Genomic DNA, 19,283 nt, shown 5'->3' with positions numbered 1-19,283 from the left:
TCAATGTGCACATTAATCATATATGTAGGACTGTCTTCATTCATTTGTGCAATATTTCTAAAATTAGAAAAATGTGACCCTGAACGATCCCATATATTTATACCTCACTATTGCATTTAGAGGTATAAATCAGCAACACTCTCTGCTATAATTTGTGTTTTTCCTGTCTCCCTCTGCTTTCTTTTCTTTCCCCTCACTTCTGAACCAATCACAGCAGATTGGGCTTGGCTGGTTCTGCTGGAGGTTTCTTCCTGTTAAAAGGGAGCTTTTCCTTCCCACTTTCATCAAGTTCTTGCTCATAAGGGATTGTTTGATTGCTGGAGTTTTCTGTCTAATATTGTAGGGTCTTTGCCCAATCCTCTGCCATTTTGATTGCATGTCAATTTTTAGAACATCTTTCTGTGAGTTGATCTAATCTGAAGTCTGTGCTGATATTTCTCTTTTTCCTTCCTCCAAGCCCTCTATCTGTGGAGTTCGAAAAATACTACCACACTGAAAACGACGACGAGAACCCCTTCATCTGCTCTCAGCCCCGAGAGAACGGCATGAGGGACTGTCGATCAATTCCCAAGCTGTACGAGGAGGGGGGCCTGGAGTGCACCCTGGATATTGACTCTTACAACAGCACTGACAACACCACCTGCGTCAACTGGAACCAGTATTATACCAACTGCTCTGCTGGTCTGATCAACCCCTTCAAGGGAGCCATCAACTTTGACAACATCTGTTATGCCTGGATTGCCATCTTTCAGGTAGGGCAGTGAATGGACAACTGAAACAAAAAAAAAAAAAACAGTCTGATTTGAAGATGCCAGATTAAATCAACAGTTTATCTGCAGTGGGAACATACAGTATGATTTGGCTGATGCACAATCCTGTAATCCAAAATGGAGATGAAGAGGGAGAAAGACAGCCTAATTACCCCAGGGCTGGTCTATCAGAGAAAGAGGGTTTAGAGGATTAGCAGGTCACCACCGCCACACTTCCAGACTGCAGCTTATTTTTTCCACACCATTTGTTTGCTATCTTCACATCATCTGAATAGCCTTTTGTTGGAGTGTTCAGTCATGGCTCTCCAGCTGAGGGGGGTAATTTTAGAGGAGCGAAAGCCAGACTGAATTTCTCCCACAAGTGTGGCTGGTTAGCCTGTGTGAGGTAAAACAAACAAGAGAAATGTTGGGGGATTACTCTTGGTACTTATAACTCTTGGTATTTATAACACTGGGAAATATGTCCTCTTTGAATTTCTATTTTTAAATTCTATTCTGTGTTTGGTTTCTTTCTTCTTTGTGTGTCTGATTTTTTTCTTTCTATGTACTTGACTCCTGGTGTTCCTTTTTAGGTGATTACTCTGGAAGGCTGGGTGGACATTATGTACTTTGTAATGGATGCTCATTCCTTCTACAACTTCATCTACTTCATCCTGCTCATCATTGTAAGTATGTCTGCTCAGGATTGAACACTGAACAGAGATTGTACACAAGATTGACATAACTACTGTAATGTCACCAATTGGTTTCTAGATTTTGAAGCATCAATATTAGCATTTTTGCTAATCCTACCATATTTAGACAAGAGGGTGGAATGCTAAGTTATCAGCTAATGTGAGGAAGCTTGGTTAGTTATCGATTCATAAACTGTACAGGTGCAATGGACAGACAGATGGCTTCTAATTAGTGCTATGTAATAGACTACTAAAATAACAGAACTTAACCCTTTAATGCCAAACGTGTTGCCAGTGACACAGTGTACTTCAAAAGTTCTGCTGTTCGTGGACTGCCAGCAACAATTACTGTAATAACCCTATGTTGGGTGTGAAGCGCAATTTCTCAGCTTTCAGAAACTGTTTGAATTTTTCTGACAGGACAAAAGTTCGTGGAATTACGGTAATTCAAAGTTCCTTTGATCAGCCGGCTCAGTGGCAATACGCTCTGTCTTAACCAGCTGTTCACATCTTTTAGGGGCGGATAATGGGTGCTTCAGTGGCGATCACCCAACCTTATAGGGTTAAACTAAAGCATAAAATTTTTTGGACAGGCTATCCCTCACAGCAATCCATTATTATTTGTAAGATAGATACATTAAAATGCTCTGAAAGGCACCAACAGCATAACATGTAGGAGAGGTCCAGCTGAATGATTCAAATTACCTTTCAATCAAAGGTACTTTTCAATCAAAGGCTTTTGTTAGGGTCACTCCCATAACAAAAGCCTTAACAAAATCCAAATAGATGAGTGACAAAAAAAAAAAAAACAATTGTACAGTTGTTATGAAGGGGGGCATTAGCTATAAAGAACATTTATGCTTTATAGTTGGGAGTCTATTGGGATTGAGTGTCTTTTGAAACAATCCTTAAGACCACTGCAGGTTCAGGCACTTGTGCATTGGTTTCATTTTTCAGCCCCCAATAACAATATCATCTCTCCGTCCTTGTCCTTAGATTGGCTCGTTCTTCATGATCAACCTGTGCCTGGTTGTCATCGCCACTCAGTTCTCAGAGACCAAACAGAGGGAGAGCCAACTGATGAAGGAACAACGAGTGCGCTTCATGTCCAACGCCAGCACACTGGCATCCCTCTCTGAACCAGGCTCTTGCTACGACGAGCTACTTAAGTACCTGGTTCATATCATCCGTAAGGGGGCCAAGCAGGTGGCCCGTATCTGCAGGTTCTTGGCCCGTCGTGCCGGGCTCAACATCGCAGCCTCGCCCCAAGCCACAGAGATCCAACGCAGCCACAGCCAGAGGAGAAGGAGGAAGACCTCCAGGCAGGGGTCTGTGTCGGTTCATCACATAATGCACCATCATCATCACCACCATCACCATCACTACCATCTAGGGAATGGTAGTGTGAGGGGAGGAGGGAGCGTCAGGTGTTTGGAGGGTAGGGAAGTAGAGCCTGGCGCTCATAACAACAATGGAGGGGCTCTTGTAGCAAACACTGGAAGTGGGCATCTTGCTGTGGCACCACCCTCTTCAGTGACAGCAGCAACTTCTGATATGAACCTTGCCACTTTGTCCAGTCCTGCTGCTGATTCATCCTCAGTTTGCAGTGTTTTCAACACCAACCCAGGAATGGCTCCAGGCTTCTTCTCCCTAGCTCCAGCTCCCAAGTCCAGGGCCATTAAAAGGAACTCTGTGCCCTTTGCTGCTCCGGGGCCTAAGAACTACCCTACCCTCCAGGCTCGAGCTTTGGCCGAGTCTAGACGAGGGAGTGTTGCAACCAGCACCCTGATGAACATCAACCTTAACATTCCACCGACGCCTCTGGAGAGACGGCCATCAAGCCTGGTGGACCCACTCAGTCCAACAGGTAGACACACAATGAGCGGACACAGATGCATTCCTTTGTGTAAGCTGAGCTGAGTTGGAAAAAACTAGAATGTTTAACAGGGTTGGAAAATAACAAGAATATCCCACAAGTTTAGATTTACTTTGGTGGGCTGCCCTGGTATATTATTGGCTGACCAAGTATAAGTTTTGGGTCATTTTAGATTTGATGATTTATCTCCTCATCTGAGAGAATATCATTCCAGATTGATTTATGAGTGGATTATCTTCTCACTCTTATTTTGATAGTTTAGTTACTGCTAACCACCTAACCATGGCACTTCCTGTGTTTCCCCTACCACCTGGCTCGCTGGGCAGGTAGCTATTGCGGCAGTCCATGATATCCCCGGAGAGGATATCATCCCAAGCTCTCACACGGTTGTACTACACCATCATGGTCTGCAGCTGGTAAAAGGTAGTCCTTCTGCTCTGCAGCCTGTGAGTTTGTCATGGCTGCACATGAGCCAGTTCTCAACCTGCAGGTTGTGTTTAGTGTGGCCATTCTGTTCACAGTGGCTCTCCAGAGCAGAACAAAGACTACAGTTGTCAGCTATGATAGTGAAGTTGGAGTATATCTAACCATGGGCAAAATCCCTTTTGTGGTAGCAGCTGAATGATTTGGAGGACAATAGTAACCTGGTCAGGGAGCCAGCTGGCAGAGAAAACATGAAAGGCCAGGGCAAGCAAGGGAACAAAATAAGAGTTAGGGGACGGTCCAATAGTAAATCAAACACAGATGGCATTGTTCTCTCAGAGAGATAAAACAAATTTAAAAATGCTAAAATTAGTCACCACATACTGTACTTGGTGTACCATTCATATACCTGGGAAACCTGCCTAAGTAAAGTCATTGTGTGGGAAACTCTGCTATCTCATTCACTCAGCCAGTGTTTAATTTCCATATCGGTGCTGAAGGAAATGATGTAACACACCAGTGGTTGTGTTCCTTTAACTGCAGTCACGTATTTGGCTCTGTGCAGTATTGATTTGTTCTGACTAAGCCTCAAGCTACAACACTGTCCAGAGAGAGATTTTTGTTTTTGCATGACAGGCAGATAGAGTGCTAATTAGAGTCAATAAATGTTAATGCCTCGTGTCCAGCCAACTTTGTTTGGCCCTTTGGTCAACTTCTAAAAAGACAATAAGCCTAACAAAAGTCAGGCCAGGTCGCTTCAGGTTGTACAAGCAGTGGCAAAAGTTGGCTGCCAGCCATAGAATCTGTGGAGATGAAGCATTAGTCATAGAACACACACACTGCCCAACACGGTCAAACACACTCTCCCTGACACACATGCAACTGTCTAAAAGTGCACCCATTCACAACAGATCTCTTTCATTGGATCTGACAATTTGTCTAAACCACTTCATTTATGTAATTTATCAAAATCACGCTGATTCCACCGCCGTACCCTTCTCTTCATCTCATTTTCTCCATTTGACCTTTTTCACTCGGCTGCAGCCCAGCTCTCCTGCCAGCTGTCAGCTCGTGACCTCAGCACCACCAGCAGCGCCATGGACACAGCCGCTCTGACACTAGACCCCGAGAGCTGCCCCTATTGCGCCAAGGCCCTGGCCAACGAATCAGAGGGCGGGACTGAGGGCAATGAGACACCTGGCGACTCAGATAGCGATGGGGTCTACGAGTTCACTCAGGACCTCCACCACAGGGACAGAAGAGACAGTCGGCAGCCCAAAAGGAAGCACCGCAGGCTGGGGAAAACAGCCGCCAAGGTTGTTCACTTCTGGAGGCTGGTGTGCGACACGTTCCGGAAGATTGTGGACAGCAAGTACTTTGGCCGAGGGATTATGATCGCAATTCTGATCAATACTCTGAGCATGGGGATCGAGTATCATGAGCAGGTTAGTGAACGTGTGTTTATAACAAATGGATGTGCAGTCGCCGTCGGATGATACGGGAAATGTGAATGCCTACAAAAATTTCACTCTGGAAATGTGAAGAACCCCGATGTGTAATGGTCACACGGATAGTGAAAGATTGTAGGAAGGTATCAGTTTGACTTGTACATCCTCTGTGTGTGCGTGTGTCATTCTGTGCGATTGTGCAAGCAACACTGCTCCCACAGGTCCAACTGGAATTCCTGATGTCTCTCTCCGGTCTCATTTGTTTACATGAGCATAATTACAGCCATGTGAGAGAGAAAATGGAAAGAGAGAGCGAGCGAGAGCATGAGAGAAAGAGGAAACAGACAGAGAGAGAGAAGAGAAAGTAAACGGGGGATTTAACGGGTAGGGAAGGCCCAGCAACATCTGACGTCAGATCATCTCACTCTTTCCCTCTCAGTCTGCTGTTCTGTTGTTTTTATCCCTGTGCTGCCGTCTCTTTGACCCAATTTACACCTGATATTAACATGCAATGTGCACTCATGATAGCTCATCTGGATTAGGAATAAGGCATGTTAATGTAAGGTGTAAATACATCCAATATGCTGGGCAGACCACATCTGGATATGGGCTGACACTCACTATGATCAGATGTCAGCCAGGTGTGAGTCTAATCTCTTTCTAAGTTTATGATGGGGGAAAAAAAAAACATCTGCTGAACACAATGAACGGTCACACATCCGAGCATCGTCATGCTATCTCAAGCTGTCTGTTAATGAAGTTACAGTCAAACCTTTCACTGTCAAAGAAAAATATGCAGTAGCTAACGTGCTTTTTGACAGCTCGACCCCGTTATTTTCCATATTAAGATCATGTTACATATGCAGATTAATGTCTGCCAAGAATTTTAAGGATGAGGCTTGCTGTAAGTAAAACAATCTAAGGTGAAACACCGCTGTCTTGACATCTTAGTTTTAGTGAACAGAAATCCACAAACCCAACATCAACAACCCATCTCTCCTGTGATTGAAACTTAGAGAAATCAGCTGAGACTGATTGAATGTTACAATGGTAAATGGACTAGTTCTTATATAGTGCTTTTCTACTCTAGCTGAGCACTCAGAGCGCTTTATATAACACGTTTGCATTTACCCATTCACACAAGCACTTTCTTCTGCGGTTAAGTTCTCCGACGGTTGCATCAGAGAGCAACTTGAGGTTCAGTATATTACCCAAGGATACTTTGGCATGCAGACTGGTGCAGCCAGGAATCAAACCACCAACGTTCCAATTAGTAAATGACCTGTTCTACCTCCTGAGCCACAGCCACTCGGTCATAGAAAAAAAGGATCAGTTACATCATGGCTGATACCCAAAACAAGTCTGCAGTGGCAGCCACATCTTCTTACTGATTGCAAGCAGGTTTTGTAGAGTGTAAAGATACAGTACCTAAAACGCACTTGGAGAAAGTGAAGAAGTTATTTGAAAATGTCCATATACTATTCAGTTTGATGTGATTCCATTTGTTTTCTTCTCAGTGGAGTCTGATAAATGTGGGTTTGGGTTTGTTTGTTTTTTGCCATTTGCATTCATAATTCCATCAATTTTGACAAGATCCCCAACACCACTGGCTGAAATGCAGCCCCTAACCATGACAGAGCCTCCACCGTGTTTATATTGTACATACTGATGGTGATTCAGTTCGGTTAATACATTTTATTTATATATCACCAAATCACAACAATCCCCTCAACAACAGATGATATGAACCAGCATTTTTAAATTTAGATCCATCACTCCATACACACGTTACCGCTGGTTTTCAGTCCAGTTCTTGTGTAATTTGTCATTCCTCAGGCTTTTCTCCTTAAGACAGCCTCTCTTCCACTGAGACCACTTCTGATGAGACTACAGTAAACAGTAGATGGATTAACTGAAGGGCCAGAAGCATCTCTCAGGTCCGGCTTCACAGCTTTTCTGGATTCTTTCCTATTTCAGGACATGACTTTCAGATACTGTTCATGTGCTGTAGATGGCTTTGACGGGCTGATATTAACAGAGTGCCTAAAGATAAAATTTTAAATTGCTTCTTTGCTCATCTGGTATGTGTGGACACAGCACCGGTTCATCCCTTGAGCTATAGGTGCCTTTTTTATGCTCGAATGATTCTTAGTTGAGTGTTAAGTGGCTTAAAATAGCCTTCTGAAAGCCCAGAGAACTATTACAAGGAAGTCCGGCTCACAGGAAGCAAAATGTAAAGAAATGAGGGGTGGCTCAAGACTTCTGCACAGTAATGATGTTCCATTCCAGTCTAGGAACATTTGCTATTTATTCATTCATTTATGTTTTGATAGTTTTTGCTTTAATGCATTTATATACAAATAGTATTCTTATTACATGAGATCGTCCAAGAAAAAAAAAACTGGTGTTTAATAATTTGCATGACTAAAAAATATGTAAGTAATTTGCACTGCTCCCTCTACAGTTTCTCCAGTGTTGAGAATTTAAACTTCGACTATAATTAGAAATAATTTCCAGGGTCAAGAAGTATGTCATGTTTATTTTCCAAGCAAATTCCCTCCAAATTAAAGATTTGGTAGCTTCATGAATCTCATTAAACATCTGTTTCCATTCTCATCAGTTATTTTTGTTGCCAACTCCATACAGGCACTGAATGCATTTCCTTCAAAAGGCATTTGGAAAAGCAACATGCTAGTCCTGTATATTAGTTGTATATCAGTATATTAGTTTGGTTTTTCTGGTGAAACCAGAGAGGTTTTCCTGAATTGCCCCCCAGTGTTCATAAGTTACTATTTGATTTGCACTAAAATAAAAAAAAAAAGTGCTCTCGTGGTGCTTTTTTCTCCTCTGATGTTCTCATGAGTATTTTTTATAGAGAACATAAAACAGTTTGCCAAGTGCAGCTTTCAGTTTTGGGGTATGTATTGTGTTTGAGGCTATTGTGTTGGGTTATGTTTTTGGCACGTGTGGTTTGGTGTAAAGTTATATAACACAAGTGACACAAGTATTGTGTTTGTTTGCGAGTGTAGGTGTGTAGTAGGAGATTGAAGCCCAGCCAGCTTTTACAGGGTTACTTTCGGTCACTGACCCAGTGCCTATAAACATATCCAGATGTCAGAGAGACACACACACACACACACACACACAGAGTAAGACGTTTTATAGCTTTCCAGTTTCTACTTTCGCTCCATCTTTTTTCCCCTCATGCTCTAGCTCATAACTTTTTATTCTAATTCTGGTTGTACTTCTCCTCGTCTCCAGCCTTTGTAGACTTATTAGCCCCCACCTCTTTTTGCTTTACTTCTTGCTCCTTGTTGTTCACCTCCACCTCTTTTTTCTTTTCCTTCATGCACCATTCTGCATCAATTCCTTCCTTCCTTCCTTCCTTCCTTCCTTCCTTCCCCATTTCTGTCCTCTTTGACCTTTTCACTTCTTTCTCTAGTGCTCTTTTCGAGTTTGGGTAACATGGATCCCTCCAGTCTCCAGACAGGCAGCTGAAAACTTTAGTGAGACGCTTCATTGATTGTAAGCCCATTGACATCCAATAGACAGAAAGATCACTAAGCCTCCTATTCCTCTGTAACTCTGTCCATATGGAGGAGAGGCTGGGTTTCAATTTCCATACATCTTCCAGCCAACTTTTCTCCTGGAGTTTTGACCTCATGCTGCCACTTTTCCTGTTAAACTAGTTTGAAGACAGAAAGTCTGCTGTGTTTTCTCCTACTGTTCTTAGTGCCGCATAGGTTCGTATTTTGTCAATTAAAATTTGGACCGTTTATGAATTATGAACCGCTTTCATGAGGTTAAACAAATCATTTTGTAGTGTCCAAAGTTAAAAGACCACATTTCTCATTATTTAATTTCTCATCATGCAGTGACAAAGAATATTTCCAGATATAATAATAATAATAATAATGACCCTAATCAAATGTTGGCAGTTTGTTTATACTGCAATGAACATCTTCAGCTTACATCTTGTAACAACTTTAGAGTTAGCAGGACATTTGATGAAAAAGCTTAAGAATTTACTAAAAACTACAAATGAACTGTGTGTTAAATGAAATATCTCAATTCATTGGAATGAGAAAACTCAAAATGTGTCTAACAGCAGACTTATGAATTGTATTGCATTGCGGTTGAACCTCATGAACTTTGGTGGAAATGGAAGTGATCTTCACTGTGCTAGCTGGGACCTGATTTAAATTGGATGCAGTTGTCTCCCTGTGCTGCCACGAGCCACGGGACATTGAGGTTTACAGTGACTCAGGACATCAGTATATTTGCATGAACACGTGGAGCTTGGGAGTTATTAGCTGAACCAGCTGAGCCAGCTTCATGAACAGGAAGATCAATTAAACTTAGCACAAAAAGTGAAAGAGTTTCTGCTTGGTTGTTTATTTCTCTGTCGTAACAATGCTTCTTGGCAATAAATCTTGTACCGTTGGAAAGCCTGTTTATTCCCCTTAAATGGAGCCACATTTGTCAGGAAATTGCATTTGTGGGTTGACCCGCAGAGTTGAGTATGCGGGTTGGTGCCCTTGAAAAAACCTGCCAAATCTTCTCTGCCAACGCCAAACAGCTTATTCTGCTATTGACTCTTATTCTGAGCTTCTGGTACCCCAGGTGCTGACAGTCAGGCTTATCATCATTGGAGGCAATCTCAACGCAGAGTGATATCAAGATGAGATTCTGGCAATCCCACATCTCCACAGTCTGGGACCAAACACAGAGTGGGATTTATCAGAGATCACCTCCAGAATTTGGGAGTAGAGCGGATGGAATGGCCAGCCTGCAGTCCTGACCTCAACCCCATTGAACACTTGTGGGATCAGGTGTGCCGTTTGTGCCAGAGTGACCAGCACAACCACATTGGCTGACTTACGACAAATGCTGGTTGAAGGGTTGAAGAATGGGATGCCATCCCTCAGCAGTGTGTGACCAAGCTGGTGACCAGCATGAGGAGGAGGTGCCAGGCTGTTGTGGTTGTGTGTGGTTCTTCCACATGCTGCTGAGGCCCCTGTTTGTTAAATGAATAAATTGTTGAATTGCAGACATGTCTTGTTTCTTCAGACTTCAATCATCCAATCCAATAAACGACACCAAACAAGAGTCAATAACAGAATAAGCTTTTTGGCACCGGCAGAGAAGATTTGGCAAGTTTTTCATGGGCGTGTGTGTATGTCTTACGTATTTCCCAATAATGTGTAAATAATTGTGGCTTAGCCCTGTGATTGATTGGCATCGTGTCCAGGATGTATTTTGCTTCTCACCCTATGACAGCAGGAGAATACTCCAGTTCCCCCTGTGACCCTAAGTTGGATAAATGGATAAGGATGTATAATTGTGGCTGATTTGCATTCTTCACCTTGTTTGCAGGAAAACTAAACAGGAAAACCCACAAAACCCTCAAAGTAGTCCAAAATCTTGATTTTTATATGAACCATTTGAAATGTTTGTTTGCAAGTCTGACCAAAAGTAGACAGAGAAAATTTGCAGATTTGATAAGCAGTGGAATCCTGGAGACGGCATTTCACCTTCTCAAAGTCTGGGAAACAAATGGGAAGCTAAAATTAAGGTTGGCTAGAATGAAAGCTCAGCTCTGCATATGGTAAGAATAAGCTTTTGCAATGAGCAAATAGTTTTATTTGCTGGATATTTAATTAGCTACAACCTCTTCCGCACGGACATGTGCTAAACATAAAGCTCTCCACAAAATGGCCTGATGAACTACCAGTGACGGAAATCCCAAAAGCGGTTATTAAAATAGGTATTTCAGGTGGTAATTTCTGTACTTACTCTGGGTCAAAAACAAATGTATTAAAAATAATATATGTATTGTGACTCAGGCGAAGTGGATGTCATAATTATTGCTATAACCTATAATCCATACAAATGATAAAACCTCCCATGCATCATCTGCTGCTTCTAAGTCAAAGTTTGTGTCGAGGGAGAAAACGACCCCTTTCAGAAAGAGTACTTCACCTGCATCGAATGTGACAGCTTATCGATCAACTTGACCTATTTTCTGGTGCCCCCTCCTGTTCTGTAAATAGATGATACACACACACACACACACACACACACACACACACACTACAGAGCTGGTATTATGTATCTAATTCAGCTGCAAATGAGGTTATAGAGTTCTGGCTGTCTTAAGGAGAATTTATGAAGATGAAACAACCACCTTGATGAATAATTGATGAAGCAACAAACATGCAAAACACAACTGTAACACACGTGCAGAGTGAATTCAACTTGGAAGCACAACTTGTTTCTGAGAGCCAGTCAGTGTCTCTGCTGGAATTAAATACATAGCATGCGCTCATCAATCACAAAGTGTGGGAAATGTGAGCAGAACAGTGTGAGAGAACAGAATATGCTGTCAGTTTGCAGCTGCATTTGTTTGTATGTGTGGATCCGCAGTGACTGTAATTTCCGTTTTGCTCACTGCAGTTTTTCATCCATAGTTAGCGTAGTCAGGAAAAATGCCATTGCAATGATTAGAGTTTCATATCCTTAATCTATTGTGCTCTTCCTTTTAATATAGGGTATATACTGTTACAGTTACTGTTGGATGCCTCTATAAACATAAGTATGTACACCTAACTCCTGTGAGGCAAAAGTTCAGGGTTCAGATGCTCATTTTCAGGCAGTAGTTTCAGACTCCTGGCTCTGTGTGATGACAGTGAAAGCGGATATTGCTCTTGTGCTCAGCCACAGAGTGACTGTGAGCACAGAAGCTCTTTAACTGCCTGTCACACTTTGTTGGCAGTATAGGATTTACCTCCTTTACTGAACACTGTGTAACATTACATAATGGTCGACCTGCAGTTGAATTGACGTGCCATCAAAGAACGAATAAGCAGCCGCTTCACATCCCGCTCCATTTATCTGCTCACTTGAGCCGCTTGTGCTAACTTTAAAATGTCGACAAAAAGCACGCCAAATGTTCTGCTGCGGTTTGAAAGAGCAAACAAAAAATATTGTTGAGCTCTCCTGGCTTCTGAGGAACTGGAGACCAAGTGGATGACTGGATTTTTTTCCCTATAACATTACTATAGGAAAAGATCTTCTAGATTTTATAATGATAGCTGTCAGCTAAAGCTAGCTAGGTTGGTTAGCTTGCTGCATTCATAAACACACGCACCTGGTAAAGAAGGCTAAGTACCTGACTAATAAAATACTTCAATTTTACTCACCAAAACTGAAGACTTCTCAGATGTGCTGTATTTTGGAGCATTATAAAAAGATAATTTTGATAAAATGCTAGAAACGCCACTAACAACCCAAACCCAGCGGAGAGGTTTAGCAGACACCAATCATTGGCCCGGCACAAAGAAATTCACGCCCTTTATGGTTGTTATGAAGGGGGAAATGATTCATAAAAGTAACTGTGTTTTGTACCAGTTGGTAAATGGAGCATTAAGATGGGAGTCTATGGGGATTGATTCATTTTTGGAGCTAACCTTTGTAGCACTAACTCACTGGCGTCATTTTTCACCCCTTGAGGCTGCCGCTTGGTTAAAGTATGTAATCAGTGTTCATTTTTTGTTGCTTTGTGTATATAAAAGCATTACATAAATACATAATTGTATCAGCGTTCATATGTGATTGTTTTTTTTTCTTTAGCATGTACAGTAGAAACTTTGTTTCAGTTAGTTGGCGGATGGTTGCAAGAAGCAGCTGGCTGGGATGTGTCTTGCATTAACAACATAGTTCTTTTTCAAATTAGATTAAGGCCCACCTTCATTTTTCATCTCTCTACAGAATATTTACTCGTTATAGTGATTAAAGAGCAGATGTAATACTTTTGGCCGTGACCCATGAGCTTTAAATTTTGCTGTGATAATAATTGTTCTTTAGCTCGAGACATTTAAATGGGTCCCGCACACTGATTGAGTCCACAATGGACTCAAACACACACGCGTTCACACACATGTACAGTACGTACAGATGCGACTTGACCTCTGAAATGTAAACCATAGTTCCAGCTGATTCATGTATGCGTCCTTCAAAACACGGACGTATCGTTACCCTGCAGCCTCTACGTGCTGAGCTACAGCCTCGGCCTCACTGTCTGTGACACATAACAGAGCCCCTCTGTCTGTTTCCTATCGCTTAAATGCACACTCAGAAAAACATACACAAACACTTGAAACGGCGCACACATGCTCTCTGCGCAGAGGGGCAGTTGACTGTGCCAGAGTGGGGAACGTAAATGTGTATGTGACACAGAGATGGAGATATAAAAAGATAATTAAATAGAGTGTTGGATAAGGATAAGGGGAGTGTTAGGACTCGGAGGTGACGGGATAGAGGGGGTGACGGGTGGAAGGCGGGCGGGTGGGCTGGAGAGAGGGTGTCTGTTTTATCTCCCTGTGCTGTTTAAGACTGTTACCATTTATGGTGGAGCTGATGGAATAGTTGTGTGCGTGCCAACTATGTGACACAGCCCATAGTCTATTTACTTGGGAAGGTCAACCTCTTTCTCCCTTTACATAAGAAACTCCCTATGCATCTGTATGGCCACAGAGACAACCTGTCAGTCTTTCCTCTGCATCCTTTTTCCTCAGCCTGTCAGCCTCTGCGCTCCCTCGACTCACGGTGCTGATACCAAAATAGTTTGAGTAGAAGTTTAAGAGGCACAGAAAAACTGAGGTGTCAGGGGAAAGGTTTAAATGCGTGGTTCCTGTTTTGAAAATTGGTGTTGCTGTTATAGTGAAAGCTTTTTAGCTCTGACATGAATATTGATTCAGCATGTAGCTAGTGCATGAACACAAAGTGATGTGAAGCTACTTTTGGGTCACTTGCTCTGCGTTTCCCACAAGCAGCAGTTTGACTTTGTTAACCTTCAAAGCGATTCACTTAAAGAGGAAAAGCACATCGAGGTGGTCTTTGAACTTCACTTTGTGAGGGTTGGAAAGGAAGCAAAATGGTCTCACAGAAGTATGTAAAATGTCTTGTCTGTGATAAGTGCTGTACAGATCCATGCTGGATCCCTGCCCGGTCACTCTTGAGATGCGCCCTCAGTGACATAGTGAATGCAGCCCTCATGGTTGCCCTTTTGGGCCATGTATACTTACAGTAGGCCCATTAAGCACCAAATTGTAATACGTTGTTTATCCACCAGAAGCAGCAGTGAAAATGGAAGCTCATATGTGCCATATCTTAAAATCATTAAAGTATTATGCAAAACTTCTTCTCAAAGAAATTTAGTTTTTAGCTAAAATAAAATAAGAGGTTTCAGCATCAGAACTATGTGGTTACTTAGATAAGATACTGTTTATTTGTCACATGCACAGTTATACACAGTACAATGCACAGTGAAATGTATTTTGTACCTGCAGCCATACACACACACACACACACACACACACACACATATAAATAAGAAGAATAAGGAAAGGATCACTGTTTACTGTAAGTGCCACCTCTTTTCAGGAAATCCCCAGCCAAGCTTGGTTGGTTGGTTGTAACTGCAGCAGGAGTCTTCATCCGGGTAATATTTATGGAAAAGCTTGTTGCTTTCTGTGGTACGGTGGAAATGAGGCTGCAAGGAAGCGGATCGTCCTTATAAAATCAAACAAAATTTAAAACCAAAACAAAACGCTCCAACAATAACTTTGGCATACTTCACAAATATATGCAACATTTTTCATTCATACTATGAACATTTTTGGAGTTAAGGCCCTCAAAATACACAAAGTTGGGTGAAAATGTTGCTTTTTTAATTTGCATTTACTTCTAGCATTCTTGAGCCACATGAAATTTTCAGGGCTGAAAACCGCATTTAAGTTCTGTTCAAAACTGCAGCCAATCAACACTCAAAGTGTCACAATCCAAAAATCCTCTTATTGTTCCGAAAAATGTTTTCTTTCTACAATACTGAGCATCAGTGTTACAGGATAGATCATAGATTCAGTATGAAAACAGCACTAATTTAATGTCCATGACACAGAGGAAGAAAAACAAGCATCTCCTGGATGTTTCATCTGTTTTCAGATAATTCACTCAAGAAAACCTCCAAAAATACTGATCATCATGTGAGATACACGGCTGTCAAATCAAAGTTATAGCATATGAAAACATGACAAAGCCTAAATGTGTTTTTCAGCCCTGAAAAATTCTCCTGTATGTGATAAGGGCTTGGATGGGACTTAATGTAAGACAGACTTGAAAAATTGTCAGCTCGCTTTTTCTACCCTTCAAAATAAAAGAAGCCTGAAACTTAATGTATGAAGAAGCAGAGTCAGGAGATACATAAGGTTCCATCGCTGTACTGTAGATGATGGAATTAATGGGATGTGCATTAATTAGACTAATTAGCCTAATTGTTAAGATTTTAATTGATACCCGGTGCAATAATTGTTTGTCCTAAATGTTACGCAGTCATCTGAAACCAGATAGAGCTGCAGCCCTGACATCTTTATAGAAAAATCCCATAACTCTGTTAATTTGGCCTCATATTTTTATTGGGTTTAATATTGTTAGTTATTTTTATAAGTTTTACTACGTAACACGAGGCGCATATCCCGAGAAGCACTGTCAGTTTCCTTCATTTCCGGTTACTTCCGTCAAGTTTGCGCAAAGAAGCGAAAAAAATAAAAAATAAAATAGAGGGACAAATGTGTTTGCACCTTAGAAAAAAAAAAAAAAAAGAGCAGGACTCAGGAGGGGGAAAAAAAAGTCCCAATATTTTATGTTTCTGTCGGCCGGCGCCGCATGTAAAATACCGGAACACGAAAGGTAATTAACACACACAACACCTGCACCGGCATAAACGCTGCAACAACGGCCACTTACGGAGGTCATAGCTCTGCAAAGACCCAGCGCTGAGGTCTGAATCAGGGGGACGCTGGAGGAGGAGGCCGGGGAAGGTCCGAGCATCACTGCTCAGGCTGCAGCCCCGCGACCCGGCCCCGGGTAAGCGGAAGAAGATGGATGGATGTTTGTATTGTTTTATTATCATTTTAGATTTTATCTTTTATTGAGATGTCATGAATTATAGAACAACGAGCATCGTTCATAGTGCCCGGCACACTTTTAAGTCACAATTTATTCGTTTTTCGGATGTTATTTTCTCGTATTTCAATGATACGTGAACACTGTTTGCAGGAACGCGTTTTCATATATTTAACATCAATTTTTCTTCGTCGTCTGTTTGGAGTATAACACGCAGTGTTCATAATGCACGATGCGCGGTGCCGCACAGTTAAGCAGCATTCAGAGTGCGATTTATTATTGAAGAATGTGGTTAATGGATTCAAATGCCTTTATTTAGACAGTTTATGACATTGTCCATTAAACAGTCTTATAATTTAACTTGATATCCGAGTGTTACTTAGTTTTAGACTAGTCGGTTAGTATTTTTTTCCCTTGTTTAGTCGACAGGAACATCCCTAGAATTAACGTATAGTGTGTTTATGTGCGGTGATATATTGCCCCTTTATATTGTGCACACATTTTCTTCTCCCCTGCCAAACCAGGACAGACAGTGGAAAGACCCTCTTGCTGGGTTTCTTGCTCAAACCAGAGACAATATTTATTCAGCTTTTATCCTGCCCTGGCAGAGGAATGCAGAGTTGGCATGTGAAGACACTGGCCACCCTCCAAGACAGGCCTAAGAAAAGTGTTTTTCTAATTTGTATGACGGTAAGACGGAGAAGGCAAAACAACAGCTCCTAATCCTGGTTTATAAAACGAGGGCTTTTCCAGCCCCGAAGGCCATGAAATCAAAAAGAGAGAATCAATGGAGTGATCAAATGATGGCTTCAGTTATTTCCTGGTTCAGTGAGATGTCAAATAACATGCTGCCTGTATTTAGAAAGTTCTCCTTTCTAGCTCCTTCGCTGGATCTGCCAGTTCATCCCTATCTTATTGTTCTTTCAAGCACTGGTTTCAGCCTTTATTTTGTCTTAGAGAGCAGCTGTTTATGCAGGAAATATTTAAAAATTAATTCAAAGAAGAAGAAAATTGAAGAACATACAGTGTAATGGTTTAAATAAAAAAACCACAATCTTTGACAGAACATATGGAAAGAAAAATGCAAAATAGTTTTCACAGGACTCTGTGCAAGAAAAGTCCCGTGAAAAACTAAGTGCACCCCATGATTCACTAGCTTGCAGAACCACCTTTAGCAGTAATAAATACGTTCTCTCTCTGACTCTCACATTGTTGCAGAGGAATTTTGACCCACTCTTTACAACATTGTTTCCGTTCTTTGAGGTTTGCAGGCATTCATTTGCACAGCTCTCTTAACGGTCCACTGCAGCATTTCCATCACGTTGAGGTCTGGACTTTGGGCCATTGCAATGCTTTGATCCTTTTCTTATGTTGTAGTCACTTTGCTGTAGATTTGCTGGTGTGTTTGAGATCATTGTCTGGTTGCATGACCCAAGCCATTGCTGTTGGACAGATGGCCTCACATTTGAATCTAGAATACTTTGGCATACAGAGGAGTTCGTGGTTGACTCAATGACTGCAAGGTGCCCCGGTCCTGTGGCTGCAAAGCAAGCCACCACCAAGCCCGACAGCTGGTATGAGGTGTTTGTGCTGATATGCTGTGTTTGGTTTTTGTCAAACATGGTGCTGGGCATTATGGCCAAACAGCTCCACTTTGGTCTCATCTGTCCAAGGGACGCTGTTCCAGATGTCTTGTGGTTTGTTCAGATGCCACTTGGCAAACCTGAGCCGTGCTGCCATGTTATTTTTAGTGGGAAGAAGCTTTCTCCTGGTAACCCTTCCAAACAGAGCATACTTGGCCAGTCTTTTTCATTAACTTTAACATTTAACAGGCTAACTGAGGCCTGTGGAGACTGAGATGTAGCTCTTGGGGTTTTCTCAGAGCATTGTACGCTCTGACCAAGGGGTGAATTTTCTGGGCCGACCACTCCTGGGAAGATTGTGGCATTGTATTAACACACACCTGAATGCTCCAGACCAGCAAACTGCCAAAACCGTTGCTTTTATAGAGGTGCTCACACTTGCTGATAATTAGTTAATCGAGTGCATTTGATTAGCAGCACATGGGTGTTTGTTAGCCTCGTAATTCCTATGGAGGCAGTATTTACTTTTTTCACAGAACTGCCTGGGATCCTGTGAAAACTTATTTTTTCACATGACTGTATGTGCTCTTCATAAAACCATATCAACTCAAGAAGTCCAGTTCAGTGTCTTAACTATCAAGACTGCAAGGAATTATGTTTAGCCTTTCTCCAAAACAACTTTATCTGTTGGTTTTGAGTTTCTATTTTTAAGACTGGGTCAAAGTTAATCCATTCAGTTATGTGATTCGTTTCTTTATTCAGATTGGGAACCACCGTATTGAGGCTTCTGTTAGAATTTGACAGATGCAACAATAATAATGTGACATCTGTATTTCGTTAGCCTAATAGCATAATTGCCTAAGTCATATTTTGGCATATTTTGAGATACCTACCTAATTCTAGTCTGCTAACAGTGTAGATTCATTTAGATAGATATCTCAATTTTGGCCAAATATGACTTAGGCAGTTATGCTATTAGGCTAACGATTTAGAGCATTTTCTAAAGCAACCATTCCTTTAGATTGAGCCTTTATTGTAGTAGTGTGACGTGTGAAAATATGCTCATTTTGCGTGATATAAAAAAGATCATGACCATTATAATACCTGTCCATTAAATATGATGCTACAGCAGGTAGTCACTTTGCTTTGCACAGCACTCTTAGTGCTGAAGAACTTAAAGTGATTTGCTAGTTGGTGGTTGGCATAACATAAAACAATAATTATTGGAGCGCCATGTTTTTTGTGTGTTGGGGAGGTTTCAATATGACAGCAGAGCTGAAAAGGCACAGTTTTAGCCAGGCTCAAGGTCAAAGAAGGAGCTGCAATTTCATATATAGCACTAAAAACTTGCTATAACGCTGTCACTTTAGGTGTGGCACAGAGGGAACAGCAGAGCTATGCTGGTGCAGCTCTTCACACATTCTGTGAGTGCAGACTTTTACTTACTTTAAATCCTGTTTCAGGTCGTTTTTTTTTTCTCCCTACATCATCGTGTGTGGATGCCCAAGGCAGCAAGTTGAGAGGAAATTTGAGCAAAAATAATT

General features: G+C 41.7%; 1 protein-coding gene across 1 annotated transcript in view; it reads left to right on the top strand.

Moving 5' to 3' along the window:
- The window catches only part of cacna1g (calcium channel, voltage-dependent, T type, alpha 1G subunit), a 304,885-nt gene that overhangs the window by 167,581 nt on the left and 118,021 nt on the right, over positions 1-19,283 (top strand). Inside the window, 4 exon segments of the mRNA XM_030755883.1 lie at positions 458-752; positions 1,343-1,435; positions 2,441-3,311; positions 4,788-5,188. Coding sequence (XP_030611743.1) covers positions 458-752; positions 1,343-1,435; positions 2,441-3,311; positions 4,788-5,188 — 1,660 coding nt within the window.

The sequence above is a fragment of the Archocentrus centrarchus genome, chromosome 19 (assembly GCF_007364275.1).
Source record: "Archocentrus centrarchus isolate MPI-CPG fArcCen1 chromosome 19, fArcCen1, whole genome shotgun sequence".
Classification (NCBI taxonomy): domain Eukaryota; kingdom Metazoa; phylum Chordata; class Actinopteri; order Cichliformes; family Cichlidae; genus Archocentrus; species Archocentrus centrarchus.
This window is presented reverse-complemented; position numbering and strand designations above follow the sequence as displayed.